The sequence below is a fragment of the Sparus aurata genome, chromosome 18, assembly GCF_900880675.1.
Source record: "Sparus aurata chromosome 18, fSpaAur1.1, whole genome shotgun sequence".
NCBI lineage: Eukaryota > Metazoa > Chordata > Actinopteri > Spariformes > Sparidae > Sparus > Sparus aurata.
The window spans coordinates 20476283-20504268 of record NC_044204.1 but is presented as its reverse complement, the minus strand read 5'-3'; the positions used below and the strand labels follow the sequence as shown (position 1 = coordinate 20504268).

Sequence of the window (27986 nt, the reverse complement as noted above, 5' to 3'; positions counted from 1 at the left end):
TACTTTTCAATCTTTTTATTGAATATTAAGGTAAATATTTCACATTAATACAGGCTACATAAAGTAGAGCCACTATACGACATGAAATTTACTCTCATTTTAACCCTTTTTAGTATGTAAACAATTATACATGTATTTACCACTCTAAAAGGTTCTGATTTCTCTTTCTCTTTAGGTAATCATCATCTAGTTCTGGGCCAAGTTTAAATAGCTACTTCATGTTGAGCCCCCCTGCAGCCCAAGAACGGTGTATGTGGGTTTAAGTCAAAATCGCTAAACTACGCAGAGAATGGATCCTGTTAAACAGGTGATCGCGCATGTTTGTTTGCATCAATCGAGACACTGATTACAGCTCTCGCCCCAATTTCCTCTTTCCTCGTTTGAGATAGGCACATCAAAGAATGGCGTCAAGAGAACTTCCAATTCTTCAACCTCCGCTCTGCACTTTCAGGTCTCTACTAAAGTTTATATGTTGAACGTTTTTCTTTTTTCGTTTGTCTTAATCGGTCATGTTCGTCAGTTTGTATTTCATGTTTGCGCTGTGGGTCATGCTGTGTGCGTTTGATTGCTGTGGACGCTGTCTAGTTGACGTGGTTCAGGTGCACATTGCCCACATGAGGTGCCCAGGTACCAGGCCACACCTGAGGGGAGAGAGGACCGATAAGGGACAGATGTTAGGACAGATGAGTCAAATATTATTTCAGACTATTGTCTGAAATACAAGCCTGACTGCTGACCTTCAACCAGCATAATAGAGGGCATTACCTGCTGTTGTGGGTCAGAGTTATCTGCATTGTTTGGGACCACTTTGATGATGGGGCTCCATGCGGGGTCACCAGCGTGCAATCCATTGTACATCGGTCCCCCTGGCCCCTCTGCCATGGGAGGATGAGGGGGCAGCATGGTGCCTCCATACATTGACATAGGCATCCCCTGAACACAGAATAACAGATGATTGTTTAAACATGTACATAAGAGGAAGATGGGTTAAATTATCTACGGAGCTTTGGCTTTGTGTTACCTTTGGGAAGTCCATGTAACTGTTGGGCAAATGCTGGGGCTGGTGGTAATTGTTAGCTGGGTTAGCGATGCCCGTGTCATCCTGCTCCATGGGCTGGTGCTGAGAGAAGGCCGACTGCTCCGCCTGCAGCTGAGGGTGCATCATGTGGCTGCTCATCAGGGGCTGGGACCAACCAGACATGGCCTCTGTACCAAGACACACGGGGGGGATTAGCAATTTGCAATGATGATGATCAGCAACTGAGATTTGTTTTAAACTAAAAAAAAAAAAAAAAATACAAAAAGGAAAATAAAATGTGCTCTTACCCGAAGCACTCCCGACCCCGAATGACCAAATGCCTCCCTGTCCAACAGATGCCGTGTAGCTGGTAGTGAGGAGAGGTGGGTTGACAGAACCCGTCTGCCTGATCCTGGCCAGCCGCTCTGTGCCGATGGGTGGGGGAACCTTACGGTCCTGCTGCGAGGAGCTGCCTTGCTTAGGCTGGGGTGGAGGGGCCACAGCTGAGGTGGAGAGGGCTGAGGATGACACCGTAGAGGGAGGCGGGACAGGAGATTCACCTGGTGGAGAAGAGGAAGAAATAGTTAGGGACAGATAAGATTCACACACATGAAAGCAAATAAAACGTTAATTTTCCTTTAAGATTCATACTGATGAACAAAATCAAAACAGAAAATAAGTTAAAATGCCATTCATGGATCCATAGAAGGTTACAGACAAAACAAGCAAACATAAAAAGATCAGTACAAAACTAAACTTTCAGTCTTTTAAGTCTAAATAGATAATTCCAGGCTGAAGAATTAATGTAGAAACAAGCGTGAGCCTCGCACCTGATGTGGATGCACTCCATGGGTGAGGGGAAAAGTGCTGTCTGCTGAAGGAAGGTGTGCCGACCCCTGTATGACCGTGCAGATACACAGGGCTGCCAGAGATACTGGTGGCATAGCTGGTCAACGCTGTGAGTACAGACAACGAAAGAGACAACAGCTCATTATTGAGCACACGGGTAAGAAAACTCTACCTTAAACTTCAGGGTCAAATGCCTCATTGTCAGTTTGAATTGTGCTCTTTCTCACATGTATATGGTTATACACACACACACTTTTACTACCCCTATTTTTAAGATTATTTTTTGTTAGGTTCCTCTCTAAAGCAGATAATTTATCTCAGATGATTTATGTTTATATGATCTTTTATAAACTAAATTGAAAGCTGTCATACCAATGGGGCTGTTGACCATCCTCTGTGAGGCAGAGCGGTAGCCAGGGGCTTTTGAGCTGTCCGGAGGAGGTGGGGGTATCATATTCTCAATCTGGCCCATGTTCATGTAGGCTGGTGGGGCCGAGTACGACTGCTCTGGAGGTGATCGAGCTGGCAGATGACATGCACCCCACACCTGATTGTTTCCAACCTGAAAGGCAAGCAGAATTGACAACAACAACATTTTAATCATTGGGCGTGACAGTTCCCCCAGTATTTTCTGAGACTGTGGCGCGGGGGGGGGGGGGCGCATTTTGGGTCATCATACTGTAATATTTCTACTTATGTCAAAGGCCACTTAGGGAATTTCATTTTTTTTCTCTGGTTATAATGCCCTCACACAGCCATCATGAACTCTAATATTGTAAAGAAATACCATTTCTATTATTTGTTTCAAGCTAGGAGTTATCTGCAGAGTCCTGCATGGGTGAAAAACAATGTACTGTGTCGGACACAGATGTGGATCAGGTCGGACGCCTGGAGAGGCGGGTCGGGTTTTACGATTGCCATTTTCAAGGTGTCATTTATCATCAGTCATTATTAGTGACACAAATGATAAGCATTTATATTTCATTTGAGCTCATTCATGCGTGCTTGCACCCTCTCAGAACTCCCATTCCCCACGCTGGCTTACTTTTTAAAAAAATTGTGTCCATCCAATTTTCCTTCAGGCGTCGGTATCAATTTATAGCGGGTCAGCTCGGATACGGAATGTAATTTGTGCTACTGTCAGAAAACGGGTCGGATGCTGTGGACACCCGTGCAGGACTCTGCTCTAAGTGACCATTTTAATCCTCTAGCTAATTATCAAGCTAAATATCCAACATGCTAGTTAACGTCAAAGACTGCGGTGGAAGACGACGGTAAAATATTTCCTTTCTCTAACACTGGATTTATTTATGCCTGAATTTTGAAGGTGTGGCGGCTTTTATTTTGCCGTGGCGGTGCGCCACAGTCAATTACATGTAGGGGAAACCCTGCATTGTACCATATACTTTAATGATTTGTAATTCTGCTCAACTACTTAACTTCATTGTTTGTCAATTAAAGTCGCTGCATAAGCAGAGCCAAAACTACAACAAGATGTCTGTCTAATATTTGAATTCAACTCACCTGGCTGTTGTTATCAAAGATGCTGCTGAAGTTAAAGAGACCTGCAGGACCGAAGTTGGGGGGCATCTGCTGAGGCTTGCCTGCATTGGCCACATGCTGCATCTGGGAACCGTTCATCATCCCCAGGTTAGCAGAGACCTGAAGGGAGCCTTGAGCCTGGGCTTGAGCTTGGCTCTGGGCTTGTGGAGGCAAACTTGTGGGCTGGGACGTATGGTTTTGGGTCTGTTTCGGGGGCTCTTGCTGAGCATTGAAGGGCACAAACACAGACTGTTGTTGTTGTTGTTGTTGTTGCTGCTGCTGCTGCTGTTGCGTCTGCTGTTGTTGCTGCTGCTGCTCAGAAAGGGAATAGTAAGGCCCTGGTGGCTGCATACGATGAGAGACTCTAGGTGCAGGGGCAGAGAAGTGGGGTACAGTGTTGTTTGGGTGTGCAACATTGTGTGAGAGGACAGGAGGAGGTGCTGAGGGGAGGTGGGAGCTGTGCTGGGGGTTGAGGAGGGGTGGTGGAGCCTCTGAGGATGGTACAGAGGAGGGAGGGGGAGGTAACTGCTGTCGAGGCTCTGGTTTGGGAGGTAAAGCCATGGCGGGGGCAGTGAAACCCACAGAGTTGATGCTCTCACTGACAGAAACAGGCTGGTTCTCTACAGGTAGAGAGGGCTTGTCTTTTCCAGGTGGGGCAACGACACTGGGCTCTGTTTTAGCTGGGGGTTGGATGGGGGGCTGCGAGATAGGTCCAACTGGCTGCTGAGGTGCATTCGCTGTGGTTGTAGTGGAACTGTGATGTGCAGGGGAACCTGTGCCTCGTACTGCATTACTGCCACTAGTAGCTGTGGCAACAACAGACACAGGGGTGACACCAGCAGGTTTGGGGTCGGGGGCGAAGAGCTGTTTTCTGACAGACGAAGGAGTGGGGACGCTCGGTTGGGGGTTGTATGGAGTAGGGTTCGGGGTATGAGGTGAGCCTGTGGCTGTTGACGTGTTAGAAGCGATGGTGGTGGTGTTGATGGTCGTGACTGAGGCTCCTGAGCTGACTGTGCTGCTGTGTTCACTGTGGGTCGCACTGGGTCTGGCCTGGCCTCCGGTGCCGTTGGTTCCTCCGTTGTGTTTGGGGGAGCTGTTAGCACTGCCGGGGCTCACGGGACGCACAGGGAAGGGCCCCCAGGTGCTGGCAGCAGGTGAGAAGGTGCCACCAAACTGGGCCATGGGTAGACGAGGGTGTCTGATCTGGTGCATGGTCTGAGCAGCCAGTAGAGCCAGCTGAGGGTGGGCATACGCCAGGGGCAGAGACACAGGAAAGGCTGTCTGACATTTGATGACAGCCCCTTCCCGATCTTCCCCCCAGCCTGAGAGGAGGATGAAGGTGAGGATGAGGAGGGCTGGAACGAGACGCCTGTGGGGGTGACCAATGAGCTCAGGGCCTTTGGCCCAGTGGTTGAACCGCTGGTGGCCCCTGTGGTGCTGGGGAAGGAGGCTGAGGTCGTTTTAGAGCCTGGGGCTCTGATGTGATTTCGGGGGATCAGATCTTCGAGCTCTTTGGCTGGGTCTTGGATTAGAGCATTGATCAGCTGGACTGCATACCTTGTAGACTCCGTGCCTCCTCTGAAACAACAAAATGCACTTCATTCATTCCATTCTTGTGGTAAAAAGTATACCAAATCAAAAGTGATAACATAAACATAATTCACTATGATTAAGTTTTATGACAGACCAGGGCTTTGGTCTTTGTACTAGCAATAGCAAACGTGCAGGTTTACTGTTTTTACTATAATAACTACTTAGGGATGCCTAAATTGTGAATATCAGGACCGATATCAATGCCGATATCTATTATTTTTGTTGTTTATTCCCCCCCTTTGTGCCAGGTTAAACAAAGAATCTTCATCATAAGAAATTCCTCAAACTGTCATTCAGCGCTTGATTACACCATCTTTGAAAGAGCACACATTTGTCCATATACATTTGTGAAACAACCTTTATATAACATTATTTCACATAAAAAAATTATCTTTAAGTAACTCCTTCAGGAGCCCTGTTAGACCGCTGCAGCTAAAGCCTTACAAAATGATGGCAGATGTCACATTAATAAATTTAGCATGATTTGTGATAACAGATAAACATCGACCATTGTCATCGATGAATATCATCTTATTTGCCGGTGGACCAATAGCAGTCAACAAGCCAAATATCAGCCAAGATCAATGTTCTGCCAATAAATCATTGCATTAATAACAATATTGGCGGACCAAGATGCATCACATCCATTAGGGCTACAGACCATTGGTTAATCAAGTGTGAGCGAAATCCATCATCTAGATTGGGCTTACGGACTTAATGCACGTGACCAACTGTTACACTACAGCTGTATTTCTGTTTGCTGTCCACCAGAGGGCATCATTTGTACCTTATGGTGATCATCCTCTCCCCGTTCTTGTCCTTCTGTTTGTCTACATCAATGTGAGCTCCCGTCACGTCCTGGATGGCTGTGATGTTGCAGCCTCCTCTGCCCATGATCCGAGACACGACAGAGGCTGGCACAGACAGCTTCTTTGATCTTCAAAAGGAAGCAGTGACATTTCATTATTCAACTTTCTATTCTGGCAGACGGGAACTGTGGATTATAATTCACATCAACCGACACCCACAAATCAAAACAAGTTTGATGCTGAATTAAAAAAAAAGACATCTTTCTTCTACATATGCGTGCATATAAAGTAAAACTTGAAAACCTTGTGAAAGGTTGTAAAGTAAACAGACAACATAAAACAACTGCTAACCTTCTGACCACCTCCTTCCAACCTTCTTCTCTCTTCTGGCCTCTCTTGGGGCTCGTGAGGCTGAGTTTACTGTTGGGCGAGGTGATGGGAAGAGCCATGGTCTTGAATGGTGAGGGCAAGGAGTTCGAGGTGGAGTCGATCATGTCCGGAGCTCTGTGAAAGAACGGGCAAAGCTCAAATTTAGGGCTTCATTGAAATTATTTTCATATTGACTATTCTGTTGTTTACTTTCACAATTAATCAATTTATTGGTTGGTCCATGAAATGTCAACAAACTGCGATAAATGCTCATCTCAATTTGTCAGGGCTCAAAGTGACAACTTTAAATTGCTTATTTTGTCCAAAACCCAAAGATTCTGCTTGTATTATCATTAATGATGAAGAAAATTGTTGCAGCTCTACTCGGGTTCAGATCACAACGTGATATATGTCATATATGATATGCTTTCTGTCATGTTGGCTGAAAAATAAGGAATAGTGTTTTCTAAATAAGCTTAACTTAACAAAAGTTCCCCCATAAAAACAATCCCTCACTCGATTGCCAATTAGTATCCAAGATAATGAACTTGCTCTGCTCCAACAGGGACTCACTTTTGCGTTGGTTTTGAGATGGAGACTGTGACCTTGTTGTCCAACTTGCCGTCAGTCTGCGGCTGAGGACAGTGTCTCTTCTCTGGGCCGCGCAGGAGGACCTGGGACTGGGCCACTCCTGAGGAGGGGGCTGAGGAAGAGGAGGAGGAAGAGGAGGAGGAGGAGGAGGCGGATGAGGTGAGGTCAGGGAGGTAGTTGAGCTCCTGACTCTTGCCCCCGCTGCTGCTGCTCTCACTGGCACAGTCGGTGCTATCCAAGGGGTCAGAATCGCTGTTGCCCCCTGTCACTCCCCCACCCCCACCCCGGGGCTCACCGTGGATCTTGTTCTTGTCAGCCTTGTGCTGTGCTAGTGCAACCTACGGGGAGGACATAAACACAGGCACCGAGTGAAATTAACTCATCAGAAAAAGACAAACTATACCGTTGATATAAGCTGTAGTGCTTACCTGCGGATCCTGTAATATGATGGGTTCGTTGGGCGAGGAGTCCTTGGTCTTGTTCTTTTTGTTCTTGCGATTGGTGCTCGGGGTAGTGGCCACACTTGCTCGCTTCTTACCAAAAGCTGTAGTGAAAGTGGTGGAGGTGGCAGATATACCGATGGTGGTGGTGGTGGTTGCACTTGGAGGCTCGATAGGAACATCTGCTTCTATGGGGAGGCAAACAGGTCAAGTTCAGACAGGAACAGTTACAAACCATTTAATTCTAGTATAACAGAATAGTAATTATTTGACAACTCTAGGCACTTTAGGAAAAGTCATGGAAAGTTACCATCAGCTGAATCCTCCTTCTGCTCCTGCATCTCAGAGAAATCCTCCTTGGTTTTCTGCCCCTCCTCTTCCTCCTGCTTCCTCTTCTGCTCCTCCTTCTTCTTCTTGCGTTTCTCCTTACGTTTCTCACGCTTAGCAGCCAGGGCCTGCTTCTTGCTCTCCTCCCGGGACTGTCGCACACAACGCAGAGTCATTTTAGATAAATGTTTGTCGTGGTAGTTGGATTAACACGCTTTCTTCCTGTCTAGAGACTATAAGGCCTGCATACATCATTAGACTAAAAAATGACATCTTTTATAAATATGGAGGTTCCTTTCTAACGTTTTTGAAATCAAGGTCTGATTAGGTTACTTCTTAAATTTGACGTTTTACAAATAAGATAGTTCTCCCAATGTTCCTTCCCCCCCCCCCCCTTTGGTTCTCAATTGATATACATGCATGTATATATGTATATATGGATAAGTGAAAATATGTGTATGTATAAAAGCAATTTATCATCAACAATTTATAATCCTTTTGTAAACTATCATTGTTTTTTATTGACACTGATGGCTTCTGACTTGAAACTATATTGAAAAAATATGTTCCATGTTTAAAAATGTGGAATACAAAAATAAACGTGCGTCTTCATTCAGTGTGATATATATGATAACATAATATGACAACTTCCAGAAACACGGACGCAGGATGTGACAATACCTTCTCCAAGTCTAGCTCCTTGAGAAGAATGCTTGCATTCTTGTTGGCCTCGGCTGCCTGCTGGTCTTTGGCTTTGACAATGGTCTCCATGCACTGGTGGCACTTCTTCAACAGCTCCTGCAACATCAAGGAACAAACAGCTGGAGTTAGAGCTCTGCTAACATCAACAGCAGTTCTGCCGGTTCTGACTAGTGACTGAGAAGGAGCGCAACACCTACCTTGTCAGCGATGGTCGCGATATATCTCATGCACTCGATATCTGATGGGAATTGGTTGACCTCCTTCACAAGATACTGCACCACCTTCACATGACCCTAAAATTTTAGGCAGGATGGTTAGAAACCAGAGACTCGCTAAAGTGACGCCTGACACAATGACAAAGTTCTGATAAAGTCTGCACCTTTCGAAAAGCAGCCATGAGTGGGGTAATCTTGCGATTGTCGGCTGCATCCACATCAGCACTGGCATGCACTAAGAGCTGCACCACGTCAAAATGACCGCCGTTTGCCGCCAGCCAGAGAGGAGTGTTCCCTTTCTTGTTTCGTACATCGATATGGGCACCCCTGCAAAGACAGAAAGGAGTCAACAGACTCATCTATGGTCGACACCTGATTTTAAAGTGAATGTGCTTTTTAGACTTCTGCCTCACAAGCATTCAAGGTGTGAAACATAATGTGAAAAAGTACACTCTGTGCATCAACAATAAAACAACACAGCATCAGAACCTCACCTCAGCCAGAGTGAAAAATATAACCATGGTGCACTCTTAACAGCTTATTCACTCAATAGCTGAAGTGACTGAGGATCAGCTAATTATAAGAAAACCAGAACATGGTTCAGCACAGGACCACCCAATAGCACTCACCTGTTGATAAGCAGCTCACAAAACTTGTAGTGGCCTTTGTCTGCAGCAATGGTGAGGGCAGTGTCTCTGGATGAGGGAACAGGTGGAGCATTGACATCGGCACCTTTGTCCAGCAGCACTCGGCCCACCTCTGCGTAACCTCCTGAGGCCGCCTCCATGAGAGGAGTAAGGCCGGTCTGCATGAAGTCAGAATATTCACAAATTAATTCATCAAGTCTAGTAACTGGAATACGATGCGTGTTGGTATATGTGATCCAGATGCTCACCTTAGCACGATGCTCTACGTTGGCCTTGCGATCGAGCAGCAGACTGACGACCTCAGCCCGCCCCTGGAAGCATGCGAGGGTGAGAGCTGTGTTTCTGTTGGTCTCGATCTGGGCATTGATGTCCGAGCCCATGTCTAGCAACAGCTTTACTGCCGGAACATGACCATTCATAGCTGCCAGCATCAGAGGAGAGATTCCAAGCTTGCTCCCAGTCCTAGTGAAAAAAATGTGTTGTTTAGAGACCAACCAAAATAAAACTTAAATGTTGAGTATTTGTCTTGATTTCAGTTATCAACATTTTACTTTGTTTCAGTCACTAAATATGTATTATCAACTCAAGCACCAATCAACAGTGATTGAAACATGTGATGCACTAATTTTCAGCCCTTTTCCAGAGTGACACCTGATAAAGATCCTTACGATGGTGTGTAAATCGTTTTCTATCCATTTATGTTCAAGTAGCAATGTTCAAACATTGTCTAGTCACCACCAAGTTTGAAGAGAGAATGAAGTAAAAGATACTAGTAACACGGTAACATAGTTGGTGGCCTCCATGCTGTCTTCTACTGTTTTCTGTTTTCCCAGGCATGAACGTCTGTTTTCATGACGTTGCACACAAAGAGGAACACACTTATCTTTACCAGTACTATATATGAGCAAAAGTGGTATTACTGTATCTTCATTCCTTATTTATATATAGGTAATCATGTGATCATGGTTTTACTTTTGGGTGTGGCTAGAACACTTCATGGAGATTTCTGGCACCTTCTGGTGTCTCCATAGTATGACTTCATTCACTTTCAGGAACTAATAAATGTCAAGGTCATATTAACAAAATACTAAACCTAACATTTGAAGTAATGCTTCACTCCTTCCAAGGGGCCAAAGTGATACTTCCTAGCGCTCACCTTGAGTTTATTTCAGCCCCAGCATTGAGGAGTATCTTGATGATGTTGACGTAACCCCCAGAAGCAGCCAGGCTAAGAGGCGTGTAGTCGGAAACATTGCGGTGTTCCTTATTGGCTCCCCGAAGCAGCAGCAGCTCAACCACCTGACCGACACAAGTGATGATTAAACAGCATAGTCAAACTATGAAAATCATGAGCAGGAATGTCAATATTGTGAAGGTAAAACTGAAAGGCAATGTATTTACCTCCTGACGTCCCCCAGAGCAGGCCAGGGAGAGGGGCGTGTCTTTGGTTCTCTCTGACTGAGCCTCAATGTCACCCCCTTTGTCCAGGAGCACCTCCACCACTCCTACGTGGCCAGCAGTGGCAGCCAGGATCAGAGGAGTAAAGCCTGTGGAGGAAAGAAGGAATATAAGGGTTACTCAATATATGAAACATCTATAATCAACTCATTTCATATCTCACTAATGTTTAGAAGTTGCACCTTTTTTGTCCCGGTGTTCAATGTTGGCTCCCCGTGCAATAAGGACAGACACAAGCTCCTCATGTCCTCCTGCACACGCCAGCGTCAGCGCTGTGTCATGGTTACTCTCCGTCTGTGAAGAGAACAAAAAGTCTAACTTTGTACAGACAAGTCATTTTTTGGAGAATTCTGTCACATATAACTGGCCCTTTGTCTTACATGTGCATCTATGTCGACAGAAGGGTAGAGGGGCAGGACCGAAGGGGGCGAAGCGATGTTTGCGGGCATCTGTGTTGGTGGCTGGGACAGGGGTGTGGGTGAGGTTGTAGTGTTCAGCATGGGCACACGGCTGCTCACAGCTGGAGTGGAGGGGAAAAAAAAGGTTATTTGAACACATACAATGGATTGAGCAGACATTTGCGTCCAATGAGAGTCATAGCACTTACCTGCCATGATGTCATCCAGCGTGTCTGTGAGTGTCTGTGCAGGTGTAGCTACCATGAGCCCATCTGGAGCCTGCTGAGGTATCATTCCTGGGCCTAACCCAGCCAACTGTTGACCCTGCTGCTGCTGGCCCAGCATCTGCTGCCCCACCAGTACCCTCTGCAGCTCTGGGCTAGTGCTTCCCGGGTAGTCTGCAGGGTTGTAGTCGGGCAGGGGTTGGATGGGGATGAAGGCAGCCTGAAGAGGCGGGGGAGGAGGCTGGGGCTGGGGCTGGGGCTGGGCCTGTGGCGAAGGGGGCAGAGGAGGCTGCTGTGGCCCATCCCTGTAGAGGATTGTGCCGACCTGAGGAAGCTTGGGGTAATTGTCCTCTTCTCCATCCCCCTCTTCCTCTGAACCCTCCTCTTCATCATCATCATCATCATCATCTTCCTCTTCCTGATAATGTATAAATACCTTAAATCTTTGATGTCAGTAAACAGTGTAAGAGACGCGACAAATTTAAAATTAAAAACATGCTCACCTCTTCCCCTTCCTCTCCTGGCTGCTCCTCTTGTTCTTCCTTGATGGCCTCTTCGTCCGTGTCGGAGCCAGTGTGTACTAGGGCACCTGGCGTGGCGGGAAGGGGCCCTGGAGCAGCCGTCGTACTTCCAGGCCCTGGGCCTGGGCCCTGGCTTTGTCCTGGCTCCTGCTCCTCTTTTAAACCCTTTGCCTCCATGTACTCTTTGGTGAACTGTTGCTGCGTTTTCAGCTGCAGCTGGCGTTCCACCTTCTGCAGCTCCTTCAAGATTTTCTTCTTCTTCTGCACCTAAGTGGACAACGGCCACATCCTTATTTGACAAACTTCTGATACGCCACTCAGATATTAAATAACATTTAAAAATGGATTTGCTTGTAAGGTCATGTCTATCTTTCTTAAAACACTGAGAGAAGATTCAAGTTGAGATCAGATATCAAATGAATGACTGATTATACCTGCTCCTCTCTGCTTTTCTTCAGCTCCTCAATCTTGTCTTTGGTGAGCGGCTCCCCCTGAATGAGCTCTAGTGACTGAAGCTGGGCCTTCTCGATAGCGCTGATTCTCTGGCCAAGCTCATTGAGCTTTCCCTCTGTCTCCTCCACAATGCACTCGAGAGGCTGGCACAAGTGGAAGGGCGGCAGAGGCTCTGCTTCAGGCCCCCGGCCCACTGAGCTGGGGACACCTGGCTGGAGGGCTGCCTGTCTCTGTTTGGACACGCCTGGATTTAAACAGTTTAAATTAAACAATTTAAATTCAGATTAGGATGAGTTAACAAAAGAATACTAGAAAATTAGGAAGACAAGAGCTCAAAAGCTAGATAAAGTCTTAAACTTTGTAGCACTGATTACCTTTGCTGGAGACGGGTGGGGGTGTGGCGATGTTTGACGGGGCACGGTCAGGCTCCTGAGGGGGCACTACCATGGCGAGAGCTTGGAATGGGACACGAGGAACCTGTGACAACAGAGAACATGTAAGTTTCAAACAATTAACAACAACTATTAGACCTGCCTGAACATTACAGGGTGTGATTTATTGTTGCATTTACCTGAGAGGCATCTTGCGAGGGGGGAGTGAGCTGGGAGAGGTCGGGGGCTGGGACAGATAGGATGTTGTTGGGGTAGTCCAACAGGTAGGAAACCACATTGGTGTGGCCACCCTTAGCAGCTTCTATCAACATAGTCGAACCATCCTACAAAGAAAAAAAAAAAACATGGTTTTAATGATGTGTTAATATTAAACATATATTGAAAAACATTAATATTCTAACTGTTCTTAATCTTTCAGAGTGTGTGAATTACTTTGAGTCTGTGTGTAGGATCTGCGCCATGTGCCAGCAGCAGCTCCACTACAGCCAGATGTCCTCCAGCGCAGGCCAGAGACACCACTGTGTGATCATTGTTGGCAGTAGCTCTGTTCACATTAGCACCTGGACAAGAAAAGAAGAAATACATGAACTCTAAGTGTATGAGATATGTTACCTATTTCCTCTCATGCTTTCAAATAAAGGTTTCCAAAGTAAAAGGACTTTATTCATCATGGTTATTCAGAACAAAGAGTCAATCACTCACCTTTGCTGATAAGGAACTGCACTGTACAGAGATGTCCTGCCCTCGCTGCCTTCATCAAGGGCGTCCGCCCCCCTTCAGACTCATGTTCCTGGAAAACAAAGATGATAAATCTTTGGTTCGGTCTTTGGAACAAAAGAGTTCTAAGTTATATATGACTAGAAAAATATGACTCAACAATAACGCTGCTCTGGTACTACAACCTACAAACCCTACTTCACACAACAGACTGTGTTCAATTCGATCAATTAACATTTGCACATAAAGACTGTTTTATAAACCTAAGTAAATCAAATGGCAGATCATTGGTGAAAAAGGGCATTTAAGATCATGTAGTACCAAGTTGGCTCCAGCCTGCAGCAGCACATCGGCAACATCAGTGTGTCCATTCTCGCACGCATATGTCAACGCTGTGTCACCCGTTGCTGTTGTGGCGTGAACATTTGCCCCTGAATAATAAAGATCAGGAATGTGAGCACAAAGGTATAATAGCTAAGACATTTTAAATGCAGCACAGCTTTGCTAAGCCTCCTCTCCTCCTGCTCACCTGCAGCCAGTAGGTATTTGACCAACTCAAGATGGCCTTCCTGTGCAGCCTCCATTAGAGGTGTGGAACAGCCCAACTCGATGTCGGCGCCAGCTTTGATGAGGAAGTCAGCCACTTCTAAGAAGCCTCCGCAGCATGCTAGAGTCAAAGCCGTCTCCTGGGTCTCCTCTGTCTGGGCATTGATGTTAGCACCTGGACAACAGTACAAGAACGCTCAGTGATGAGTAACTGTCTCTCATTCTTAAGAGCAAAACATGCATAATTTATTAAATCAAAAGTCCTAATCCATGATCGTATATTTTCCCTGTTTACACCAAAACAAATCCAGACAAGTGTGCACTTTTCACTGGAGTGGCACTTGGCATAAAACTTACATTTCTCAGATGCAGGAGGAATGCTTGCTTACCTTGAGCCAGCAGCAGTGCTACCATCTCCTCATGACCTTCTCTAGCTGCTTCCATCAGAGGGGTGTAGCCCTCATCATTGACCTGGACACAAACAGAAGCAACATCAGGTAAGAAGCAATAGGGGCAATTATGACTCACAGCAAGAGTATTCTTTGGTGTAGAAATCAGCTAGTTTATTGTGTCTATGTGTCTCGCGAAGGACAGAAAATTTCAAACCTCCCTACCAGCTGAGTGCATTTTTCTTTCTTTATTAAGCTTTAAGTAATAGCATTGTAAAATGGACAGATAATTTGTCATATCTTGCTTTAAGAGACAAACAGTGTAGCTGGTTTCATAAAAGTCATTTAAATGTCAGTAACAAATGTAATTCCAATTTTGGAAATCTGTTCTTATCCAATCTCTGATTTCCATCTACATTTTGAGATGTGGGGTAGTAAATTACTCAATACAATGTATCTGAAGCATGAGTCAAAAAGAGAAGATTATTCTCTATGCCATCATGTGTGAAATTCATACCTAGTCTACAACAACAGAAGTATAATTCTTATATATAGAAAAAGCTCCAAAATGGGAATTGAGCTTTCTTCTTGTGTTATTATGATGTCGTCTGTCTCTTTACACACACCTCCTCCAAGTTGGCTCCTCTCTCTATGAGCAAGGCTGCCAGCTCCACATGTCCTCCACAGGCTGCGAGGGTAAGGGGCGACTCGAAGGAATCTGCTGGCATGTTGACCTGCGCGCCGCTGTCCAACAGCAGCCGTGCCACCTCCACATGGCCGTCCTGGGACAGCGAGACACACAGAGAATGCAGAGATAAGCACCTGAATAAATATGTAGGATCACGCGTTTGAGAACCGTGTGTGTAGTGTTTGGATATATAATATATAATATAATAAAAATTTATTAAAAAAACTGAGCCATGAGAAAAGAAGGAATTTCTGGAATTATATTATATATATCACAGAAATATAAAAATTAGAAGAAAATGGTTGTAATGATATGAAACTAATCCCCCCCCCCCCCCCCCCCCAACACACTAAATTTTACATTAATAACAACAACAATAACAATAATAAAAATAATAATAATATGAAAGTACAAGAAAATGCAAAAGAAGCTGTGGCAACGAGTGCAACCTTAAATGAACCCCAAGAATAAAATATTTAGGTTTGGGTCAGATGCTCACCATGCACGCCTCCATCAGTGCTGTGTGCATCTCATCTGTTTTATGCTCCTGGTCTGCTCCAGCCTCCAACAGAAAACGCACCATATCCAGGTGACCTGCAGAAAATAAATAATCCATTTTCTAAACCCTTTCTGCTAAACAAAGCATTAGTAAAGAGCATGTTAACAAAACACATCCTAAAGGTATTCAACAGGACAGAGTCAATCCTCGAAGTCTGACCTTTATAGCAGGCAAGTGTGAGAGCGCTCTCCTTGAACTCATTGGAGTGTGTGTTGATTCCGGCGCCATACTCCAAAAGTACCCTGGCAACCTCCACGTGGCCAGCACTGGCCGCCTCCATTAGAGGTGTGTGTCCGTTCTCGTTGTGGTCCTCTATGTTAGCACCCTCTTTAAGCAGCACCTTCACCACATCGACGAAGCCACCGGCACACGCGTACGTCAGAGCTGTGTTGCCTGGATGACAGACTAGAGGTTAATCTGACTGTAAAAAACAGGGAGGAGTAAAATAATCAGAATGTTAAAGAAATGAGGAGGGGTTTTACCTGTGGAGGACTGTGCGTTAACATCCGCCCCGTGAACCAGAAGCAGTTTGACAATGTCCACATAACCTCCGCTGGCAGCAGCCATAAGTGGCGTTATGTCTCCCTTGATACCACGGTCTTCTACATTGGCGTGCATGGCCAACAAAACCTAAAGATAGAAGATGCAAATAATAACGTTTGCGTGCATGGAGGCTTTTCAACAACAATCAGGGAATTACAAATCATGATTCTTTCTTTGCTTATCACATCCCACTCTAACCTTTCTTTCACATACCTGTGCAAGTTCATAGTAGCCGGCCGAGCAGGCCAGGCAAAGCAGGCTCTCCCCTTCCTCTGTGTGTTCGTTGACACTCCGTCCCTCATCCAGCAATTTGCGCACTGCGTTGACATCCCCGTCTGAGCACGCCTCTGCTAAACTACGGCTGAAAATAACCAGACTGCTACAATTACTGCCACTGTGACAGGTGAGCACACATACGCCTCACAATTACGCAATCGCTCCCGACAAGCAACATGCACACACACGCAAACGTACTGGATGTGCAACTCAGATGTGACAGAAAAGAGAAGCATTGCATAATTCAATTTATTAACTTGTTTATAACTGTATGAAACTGTGTTCAGGTAAACTGGCATGTGCCAGTGTCAGTATGGGCAAGATACATACTTGTCGGCTTGGCCGGCGTTGAGTGTGTTTTCTGCTCTCATGCGGGTCAGGGCTGCTGCAGCTTCGTCCAGGGCACAACTCACAGATGACGTCAGTCGCCGTAGCACCTCGGGGTCTGCAAAAGCTTTACCATCGGCAGTGGACAGTTTACCGATGCCTGCCGAACACCAAAAGGCGAGAGGTGCATAGGGCAAGGCAAACCACAGGGGAGCACAACCACACCAGACCAGATGAAGAAGCAAGTCCAGTCCAGCCAATCCAAATCCAGGGTTAGTAGCAGCATACACAAAGAGGAAAAAGGGAAGATAAAAAAGAAAAGAAAAAAAAGAAAAAAAAATCACACACAGAAAACACACACAAGCATTTGTTAATATGGCTTAATATTTTTTTTTCACTACTTTCAGTACACTATCTACAATTCTTAATTCCTAAATTTTTGCCAATGACTGGGTCAGACGGTACACAACAATGTTTGCTTGGCTACAATAGGGATGTCCTGTTAACAGCTCTGTGACCAGAACTAGAATGACTACAACGAGGGCGGTAATGTTAGCTTTATATGCTAGTAGACATTGCTTCAAGCTGTTAATGGTGGAAAGGAAAAGGTCTCATCCTGTGTGAATTATAGATGGGTAAGAGGCAGTGAATGTGAGAGAAACAGAACCTGGAGACAGTGGTCAGTGAGAGAGAAAAGCACAGCTGGGAGAATAACAAAATGTCTTATGAGAGAAAAATGTGTTTATGTCTATGTGTGTTTGTCATGATAGGGGGAAAGCCAAAGACGGGACAAGAGGGAAAAGAGCAAATATGTAGAAAACTAGATTTGCCGTCCCTAGGTTTTATACTGCCACTAACCCGTCAAGTCGCACTTTAGGTATGTATATGTATATGTCTGCCTAGACTCATTTAATATTATGTAGTAAAGACTGAACAATGTCATGCAAGTGTGTGTTTTTTGCTGAAATGGAAGTTCTCACAATATTGATGTGTATGATTCCAGTGAACAACTTTGTGTAAAAAAAATAACACCAACTTCACTTAGAGACAATTTAACAGGATACAGAGGACTGATGAAGTGCTTTGTCGCATAGTGCAACGACAATCACCTAAAGCTCAATATCAGCTTAACCAATGAGCTTGTGTTGTTCTTTCAAATTCTTTGAATGCTGTCACACGCTAAGCCAGTCCAGTGGATCCTGATAGAAGCTACAAACTCTAAAACGTGAATACTTATACTTATAAGCAGCACAATCTCCCCTCCTCTGTGAATATGAATTATTGGGTTATGGCAAAAAACATGTTTTAAATGGCAACAATGACCTCTGACCACCAAAATCTAATCAGTTCATCCTTGAGTCCAAGTGGATGCTCTTGTCAAATTTGATTAAAAAAAATCCATTCAGGATTTTCTGAGACATCGTGTTCACTGATGTCGCAGGAGTGGAGGCATAAAAACAACTTTTACTAATGACCTAGATTAAAAGATCTCTTTCAGAAGACAGAACAAAGACCATTTCCCAACCAATGAAACAATTCAATTTACTGTGCTGAGTGTTGAGGCTTAGGGTTTAAAGGCATGTGTACAAATGAAGCAAGAAGAGCCAAGAGAGAAGGAAAAAGTGTCGGCTTTGAACTTTTCAGCCTCAGCCTCAACCCATCCATTAGCCAGGCAGAAGTGAGCTCCGGTCCTTGTGGTCCTCCTGTGTTTGCACCACTGGGCCTGAGACTCGAGCTAAACTTAGTACAGCTCTCAGGAGGGATTTTGCAACGGTCCCCCAAGACAGAAAGAAACAAGAGGCCAGGGAAGTTGATCATTAATGTCTTACTGTATCGTGTTTATCTCCGAGAATGCAAGAAGTTCACTGAACCAAAACAGACTGAACACACATCTGGGTTAGACGCACTGTAAATAACTCAGAAGAAAACAAAAGAAGCCAGCTGATGATTTTTCCTAACCCTCTTTTCGAAGACCTATTTGTACATATCAAACACAATAACCATGTCTACAGCTGTGAACACTGTATTTTACATATTTTAAACAAATACAGACTCACCTATTTAGATTTAACTCTCAAAAAGGACACTGAGCTCACACTGGGGTTAAGGCTGTGACTTGGAGCACTCGCAGATATTTTGGTTTCAACTGAAACAAGTTACTGGCTAGCCACTGAACTGCCTACACCCACTGTACCACCAACACAGTATGCAATCTGAATAAACATTTTAATCCAAGTCGCTAATTAAAATTTCAGCCAGTGTTTGTTTGAGAACAGCCAACGCAAAATTGCAAGCAAGTCAACATTAAACCTCATTGAATTTCGGAACAAAAGCAGTTTCCATCTGTTATTTTAACATTACGGATTAACTTCTCAATCTGTAAACCAATTTTCAGGTGTAGCCAATAGCCCACAAGGCAGGAATAAAAATAATTTTTATGTTTTTCTATGAAATTTTGAACAGCATACTAGCACCCAGGCTTTGATGCTTTTTTAAATGGCCATATAAAGTGTCCTTAACCCCTGAAACCTGCCTTGGGCTATTAAAGCACAGCACCAATGTGTTTGGATCCATGGAATCCAGTCCAAATCCAAGATGAAAGGGATGTTAAGCGTGTTTATCCATAAGCACCTGTTCCTTCACCACTCCCCCGAAAACTCTGACATGTTTACACAGACAACACAATCTTCTAACTACTAAAATAAAGTGTCAGGGCAGGTGTATGTACCGAATACTTGTTCAGAACCCACAACTGGCATTCACACTACTCTGGCACCACTGATAGGAAATTGGATGAGGTTGGTTGGTGTATTCACATCAACTAATGTGTCATCATTATGTTTCTGGTAATCAAGGTAAATATCCACAAAGATGTGCATTAGACTACAGCAGACTTTTTTCTACAGCAGTGAGCTGTTACTTGTAACACCACTAAGCCCTCAGTTCACATTATGACCTTTCTTACAAATGTAAAAAATTAAATGTAGGTAGATATACCTGACAGTTTCTAAATTTGAGATTTCCTTTCCAACAAAAATTATTTACTTAGAGAAAGGTCATATGTAGGCAGCTTCCGGTGTTTATACAGGACTTAGTCAGAATACGGGAATTAGTCCACAGCCCCTGTTTACCTTGTGTTTTGCTGCCAGTAAAGAAAAACACCTTACTATAAGGCAAGAAATGCCTCGCAGTGACTTTTACGACTCACGACTAGATAATGAATCGACCACCATTTAGCCGCTGTACAAGCTTTACAGTTTAGCTACAGTTCAGAGCCATAGATCTTTAAAAAAAAAGCTGCCCAGCGTTGAAGTAAATGTGCATTCACCAACTTGAGAACTCTTATTCCGATTAATTATTTTGGCCACTTGACTTTTTGTTTATTAATTACTCGAGGCCATTAACTACTCAATTATTCCTAGGCTGAACCTCTTATAATTGTTGTATGCTTGACTGTTTTATGTCTGTTTCAATGGTTCTGTGAGTTTAGTACTTGTATTTTTGTATATTCTTTTTGTTTTTATTACATTTAATGTTTTCTTATACATCAAGTTGATGTTTACAAGTTGCTTAATACATCTGTATCCACCAAAGTACCGTACTTTGAAGTATTCAAGTTAACAAGGTCTGATATAAATAAACCTGCCCTGCATTGTAAATTCAAGTGTCTCTGCTGCCTGGTGTCTGGTCACTGTGGCCTGAGAGGGGTCATTTAAACAATGAGAATACTGATGCTTCTTTGGGAGAAGTAATTTAAGTGTGATTGGTGTGCTAACTTGTGGTTTGACAGAAGAGCCACCTGCCAAAATACAACAAAAAGTAGGAATTAATATTTTCTTATTGATCATCATACCCAGCTTTGTCTGCATTCTATGATACGTCCGAAAATGCATCATTTTAACCTTTGCTGCCTTATAAACATATCCAATGTATTTCATAATGTTTCTAACAGTCTTCTCCTTAAAAATGCACACAGCTTGATATGAACAGCCGTTGATATGTTCTGCCACTTCCTGCAGTAAGCAGAAATGTGAATCACGTCGCCCTCATTCAAGGCGTGTATCTTGCATGTCAACTGAGATCGAAGTAGGACTGAGTATTAAAAATGAAAGGGTTTGTATGGTAAAGCGCATGTTCACACTTGCGCACACCTGTCCAGATGCTGCAGAAAGCAACACGACCACAGGATTGTCACAAATGTTACATAAATTACTATTGAGGCTAAATATATGATATCTGCTGACACCAATTCTGACCCGATCTGTACATTTCCCTACATTACACAGCTGCAGATTGCACATTTGCACCTAGATTCAAACTAAAAAAGACACTTCGATGGATAAGTGTCTAATACTATCTATACATAGTAAAATATAAGAAGTATCACACCTTTCTTTCAATGGTTTCCTGTAATATTTTGTATAATGACGCCACTATGCATTGGTTTTACAAATCCACAAAGTAAAGATTTGCACTGAAATTTTGTGCTTGAAACTTGAGCCAAACACTCTTGATCCCCCCCAAGAAAATAACGCCGAAGTTCAGAAACTGTTAGTATGAAGCAGGGCAATGTCACATTTTTATCATTTGGGTCTGTACTCCAGTGCAAAGATTTGTAAAAGAAACAATTAGGTTAAAGCGCCATAAATCAGCATTAATTTGTTGTTGTCACTGCAATGTGGGGGAATTGTAGCCATTCCTCATACATAGTCCCCAAATTTAGGGGGCTTAGTATGTTTTGGAAATAATAAAATAAGCTCAAACTACATCACCTTATTAAACAAATTGAGGTGATGGTTTCGACAGGCCTCATACCTGGCTACTTTGTTCATGCAAATGATAAAGAGAGGCTGTTCAAATTTTCCAGCCACAACCATCACAATCTATTACCCCTTTCTCTACCAATACTACACAAAAACTCTATAGAATACTATACAAATCAATGTCAAGATACATTAAAGGTATTATAATGCAAGCTGTAACTGATCTTAAGCAAACAGGGTACTATAAGCTGCCACCTTTTCTGTTCCAACTAGTCAGGGAGAAAGGGGAATAGAACGAGATTAGCCATTAGCCGTTCAACATGGGCTCTCTGCATGCTGTGGAGGCTCAAGCGTGTTGCAGCGTTAATCTGCCCGGTAATGTTCATAAGCCCAAACGAGGCCAGGACACCCAGCCCTAATGAATTAATCTACACAGACCTTCTTAAACCTCGATTACAAGTTCTGACCAAATAAATTTATCAGAACCACTTTCAAACTATGTGCTGAAATGACACTTGCAGAACAGGCAGGTTCCCTTTATTGTGGTTTCAGCTTCAGGACTTATATAAGCTAAGACTTAAACTTTTGTAGGGATTTAGAAGGGATAGGAGGTAAACTGAGACAGAAAGGCGTGGTTTTATTTATTCAAAGATACCATATGTTAAAGCACCAATTAAGACTGGTTAGATCGAAAAAGGTGTGGCCAATGAAGTAGTGGTCAACTAGAAACGAACATCTGTCAAGTCTTAAGCTGAATTAAGTTCAGACGAAGCAGTCGTACCTGCAGCTTCCAGTAGAGCTTCGAGTCGCGCCTGTGTCTCTGGATCAACTGTCCTCAAATCTACTCCATCTGTGGCGCTGGACAAAAGCAACTCTGACGCTGTCTTCATGATGGGGTTATCAAGGTCCTCCTGGTCCAAAATGAACGACTCCACCTTGAAGAGGTACAGAGAGATGGGTAAAATATGAAGAATGCATGCACATCAAGTTTTAATCAGTGTGTGTTAAATAGCACAAACAAAATAACAAAAAGTGTGACAATATTTGCATTATGTGGCTTAATAAATCATCAATATAGCAATACATTTCCATTTTTCTGTGTAGAAGTGGCCAAGCATACACAAACCACCTATAAAAAGAGTAGGCATGCTGCCCTTGTTTATTTACGGTTTCTTTCAACGGAGGGAAAACAAAAAGGAGCACAGGGATGAGAGAGTCAAAGCACAGGAAGTGCTACGGCCAGGAATTAAAACCCCTGCACACATGGAGAGATTCAGCTGAGAGTCAGCTGCCCAAGTACGGCACCACAGTCTCATACCTGAGCTTTTGCCCTGTCGGCTATCAAGTATTACATTGTGTATTACAAACATTTTATTATTCCAAAAATTCCCCAAGTGAGTCAACATTATACACAAATTTACTATGAGAACAAACAATGCTTTATAGCTGCTTTTTGTCAATGTTACCGAAACCCCTATCAATATTGCTTGCCATATAAATTACAGCTAAACACACATGATAATGAAGAGTAGAGTTTAGAGATTACAAATAATGACATGTATTTCTTCCGATCATAGTTTAATATAGCAGCCTGTTTTAGTCCTCTCCTTGTAAACATTACTAAGGTAAACAATATTAACACATTACAAACAAAATATTGACATAAACAAACTCAACCTTAACCTTAAAAAGATCATCTGACCTGTTTATATTTAGTGAGTTTAAGAGTAACAGCTGGCAGTCCTATTTTTGACATTTTAGCATTGGAACTTGTTAATATTTTACTTGCACTCTGAATCTTTAAATTAAATTCCAAGTTGCACAACAGATCGTTGTGGAGATTCCTCTTGACATATTATCAGATCCTTCTCCTTAGATTAAACATTATTCTGGGAAAAAAAGTTTTTTGGATTGCATCTAGTTTTGACATCAACATATCACAGACACCAATGACTGATTCATATAATTCCATGCAAGTGATTAAACAGTTCCATACATTGTTCTATCTTTTAAGTCAATCATTAATCCTGTGTAGTGGGTCAGGTATATACATTAGCTAATACTGAAAATAACAAATGTGACACTGTCATATGACACACAGCTAACTTGAACAAACAGTCTTTCTTGAAGATGTGATTTTAAAACAATGAAAAGATTTAGAAGAAATCGCAAGTGATCGCCATTCAAAAGTTGCCAGACAACCTTTGACAAAAACTGGAAAATTAACAATCTCTGTGTCCATCCATAAAGCTGCAGCAGGCTTTCAGGGCCTGGCTCAGTGTTGGGAGAGTGTCAGCATTCAGCAATGTGGAGGAATTCAGCTATACGATAGGAACACTGAGCACAACAACCCATGGGGGATGTAGTTCTACGAGGGCCTTTATAACCAACAATGGGCATCAGTCTTCACTATTAATGAACTACAGTTGCCAGAGTGTTGGTATCCAGAGAGCTGGAAAGGCCTCGAATGGCATCTGCTTAATCCTGGGGCTCAGATTTTAGCTACTGCCCAGAGCAGTGAGATCTCCGCTGGAGTAAAAACACCACAACAAACGCACCCTTTCAGGCTCGTATAGTAGGCTGAGTGAGGGGAGAAACATGACACGGAGGCCGTACATCTGCAATTTGATTCAATTAAACTGCCTCGAGATGCAATTGTCAAACTTGATATTTTCTGCCACTGCTACTACACAGCTGATGCTCAGACAGAAATGGCTAGGCTATATTGACACCGGTATCAGCTGACAGCCCCACTTGTTTAACTGGCAGGGCTGTAGCATGTTTCAGACAGGTAGCCCCTCTGGTCAGATATTAGTGAAGTATAATAGAGGCAGCTCAACAGGTACTATGCATTGCTCTGCAGCGCCAGTTCTCTCCACACCCATAACTCCTTGATGACAGTGTTTTTTACAGTAAATACTGCATCACCTTTTGGAGGACTATGAATATCACCATGAAAATATCATTAAACTAAGACCTTTAATGGGTCTGTTCAAATCATGCATTAGCCATGCAGCAGTCTGACATGTTCCATCCTGTGTCTGCTGCAGTCAAAAGGATGTTCAACTTAATTACATGACGATAGTATAACTGACAGCTCACATTAGAAATACGGATCACGTAAAAATACGGTTTGGTTATGACATGACATTTAAAGAGTCTGACTATTAACTTTTTGATTATCGAGTCAAAATACCCTGACAGCTGTTTCTGTCACACTTGTTATCTAAGAAGGTAGTTTTGGGTGGCATATCAAATTCGTGTCGTGGAGACAAATATTTGCTTTAACCCATACACCCAACCGAGCCGACACAACACATGTCTAAAGCGTGTTTAGATGAGGTGGAGATACCATCACACCTGTCCTAGTGTGAGCCTGCCAGCACATGGAAAGTTGGACACCTCTCAACGTGAACTCTAGCTGTTCTCAATTGTGACAACGCAAATGAAGTTGACACAGTGGTGGTAGCTGTCTGACCGACAGAAACGGAGGATGTTGAAAATGTAATTAAAAGAAAGAAAAAAAAAACCCAGCTGGCTTATTTGTCAACACCGAGTGTCGAAAATTCTGGTAGTTCCGTGAGGAAAAGCATAATCTTAAACGTATCGAAAAGTTAGCCGAGAGGCGATCGGAGTTAATTTACATGATTTAGAAAAGTGACGTAATTGCACCACAACTACGAAATGGCAGATAGTTAGATGGCCGTGTACGTCCGTGGGTTTACGGGCATCTTCCATTTGCTGTGGCTGGAAAGCTGTTGGAGGAGCTGCAAACTTGTGATGGGTGTTGCGAGACGACAGCACCGAACGAGGCCGTCTACGCTTCCACCCGAACTAGGCCGTGGTCACAGCCTGCGCTGCATAAATAAAACATTTCAGCCCCTTAGCGTGAACAACTGCTTGTGTCTCACCAAACGTTATCGACATCACAACACTCCATAAGCATCTGGACTGACAAGAGGTGTTATTCGGTTAAAGTGCTGGTTTATTTTACGTAATTTCAGCGGCCTGGGAGGGGGTGGTTGCCAACTGTGTGCTAACTCGCTAGCTAGCAGGCAGCTCGCGCTAGGAGAGGAATGTTGCCTAGCTCTCTGGTTAGGCTTAGCTAACTAGCTTAGCTTAGCGTAGCTACCTCTGAAACCTCGTCTTCGTCGCTGCCGGATCCTGGACCTGAGGAGAGGACGGCCGCGGCCGCTAGTTTGAAATCCAGTCTTTCTGCTGCAGGGCCGCCTGGTTCGCCGTACAAACGTACTTTCTTTCCACCTACACCAATACCAATGCCCCCTAGTCCGACTCCTCCTGGTGTCGCTCCTACCCCCATCCCTGCCACTGGGGAGCGAGGAGTCACCGAGTCAATCTCGTCCTCGAAGCCGTCCGTCAGCATTGCCGTCCCGGCTACTGCATCCTGCATACTTATGTTCACAATACGTGTGTTAACGAGCTAGCTGTTTACTTAAACGTCCGTTCAGGCTCCTTCTTTTAGGATATTTGCGTGTTTTACTTCAGGGAATCCAGAAACTCTCCCGAAGCGAGGGTTGAGGAGGATCTCTTTCCCCCAGCCATTAACTTTCTAACAACCTAACCCGATACGCACTGTTTCTCAGAAAGACCGCCCCTGTAGGGAATCCTGATAATCCTATTGGCGTAGCTGGAAAAAACTCTGTTTTCAATTGGTCAAAATTCATGCTTGTCAAACGCGAGACCGCAGCGTCATGTTAGGTTTACCAATATCACGAGGCTGTAGAACGAACGTCAAGACATGACATGGTAGGCCAACTTAACTGGTAGCTAGCTCTACTAGTTCATGTAAACTCTTATTGGGCAATCACATTAATGGAGAGGCTACAGTCAAAACAATGTGGTACCTTCTGTAAATGTGAACCACGCAATTAAGGTGATTTTACATGAGAAATTATATATCAGTGTAAAACTTAACCTCACACATTATAAATTATGCAATTTATTACTTTGATATATTAGTGATCACAATTTATGATTAGAGTAAAGCTAGAAGAAATAAAGGGGAATGTTTCAGGGTAAATGTTGTGAGACAAAAGACACGCACACTGAGAAAAACAAGAAAAAAACAAGTCGAGCACTTTATCTTAATCACACTTTTTAATTTAAAATGAACTGCTTACATGTTTACATAACGTTTTTCTGTAAATAAGTAACACACAATCCCATGAAATAATTCAACATATTCAGTAGGCCTAGGTAATGGAGACAAAAAGACAATGGTTTCACCAGTGTCTTCACTCACAGTAATCAAGAACTTGATTATCAAACCACTGAGGATATACACGTCTATGAAGTGGCACCCTGGTGCAAAATTTAAAGTGATCATGAATTGAAAAGTCTTAATAGGGACTCAAGTGAATATTATTTTAACTTTACAGCACTGCCATTGACTTCAGCCATCTGTCCATCATGACCTAAGTCAACCAACTGGTCCTTAGTTAAAACTGCTCTCTTTTATTTATTTATCATCAAAGCAAGTAATGTCTGTGTTTTAAAGAGGTGTATTACACTGATAGAACACTTTTATGGTTGAACCCTGGTGAGAGTAGCTCCAATTAGTCTGTGGTGTCATTGTAAATATGTGTAGTTTACTTCAAGGATATGGGTGATGGTTTGTAATATCAATATTCAATTCAAATTTGTGAGACTTGAAGCACATAAGAAATGCCTACAACTTTTTGCGAAACATGTAGCAAACTGACTGCTCATAATTTGAGCTTCTTTATAGTTATTATATGTGACCATCAATTAATTCATCTAGGCTACAGGCATTGAAAGATTTACTTGGATCTTTAATTTAAGTTATAAGTAGCAATATCACATATTACATAAAAATACTCCTGAATTCCTGCACTTGAAAATTTGCTAACATAATCTTAAAAAAGTAAACATGTATTATCTAAAATATATTAAGGAGTCAAATGTAAATGTGCTAAAGAATGTTTATGATTACTTAAAATGACCAAGCAGTATTTTAATGTTGCAGATGATTCAGTCTAACCATATCTTCTTTTGTACTTTAATACACATGAATGCATATTTTATGATGCAATGCAAAATAAATATTAAGCCATTCAGAAAAAGTGCAAATATAAAGCACAAAATGAAAGTCTCAAAGCTCAAGGTAAGTAACAGCTCTTCAAAATGATACTTGATGACATTACATGAGTTAATCCTAAGTAAATTATTTTTCTGAAACTAAACTTTATTAGTGTCCTGCCATTGAACACTAAATGGCCTCTCTAGAGCAGCAGCAAGTGCCTTTCTAAAGGTCATTTCTGAACTTGTTAAATGAAGGTAAAGTTATCCCGCCAAAGTCCTGACTTCAACAAGTGACCCACATGAGGCTTACTTTTATCCCCGTCAAGCTACCACCACACCAACATTTTGGTTTGGCTTGTTATTCAAGATGTGCCTGCTGCTTCTGCCCAAATTCTAAACTGGGAATCTGTCAGTCACAGTCAAAGGCTTACTGTGGATGATTCTGGTTTCGACAATGGACCAAGATAAGCTTTGACTCTCTAGATTTGGCTGCTGTAAGTCATATTCATCATCACAAAAACCCAGAAATCTATTTTGGTTTGCCTTTGCTTGAGTTTTCTTATTATG

At 43.2% G+C, this 27986-nt stretch overlaps 1 protein-coding gene across 1 annotated transcript; it reads right to left on the bottom strand.

The window, feature by feature from the left end:
- Window positions 1–25951, bottom strand: ankhd1 (ankyrin repeat and KH domain containing 1). Its single transcript, XM_030395860.1, is given in 40 exon segments — window positions 1–641; window positions 766–933; window positions 1022–1206; window positions 1327–1578; window positions 1849–1974; window positions 2240–2429; window positions 3392–4671; window positions 4674–4987; window positions 5790–5939; window positions 6163–6315; window positions 6754–7109; window positions 7200–7399; window positions 7522–7690; window positions 8220–8336; window positions 8438–8533; window positions 8620–8782; window positions 9085–9260; window positions 9351–9564; window positions 10259–10401; window positions 10504–10649; window positions 10743–10854; window positions 10941–11080; window positions 11168–11618; window positions 11686–11970; window positions 12138–12400; window positions 12531–12633; window positions 12728–12871; window positions 12981–13108; window positions 13251–13338; window positions 13587–13696; window positions 13795–13986; window positions 14201–14282; window positions 14827–14982; window positions 15388–15482; window positions 15607–15840; window positions 15930–16077; window positions 16204–16351; window positions 16597–16753; window positions 22138–22291; window positions 25489–25951. Coding segments are annotated over 40 exon segments (8127 nt in total). The 5' UTR covers window positions 25768–25951; the 3' UTR covers window positions 1–581.
- Window positions 25952–27986: the final 2035 nt, after the last annotated feature.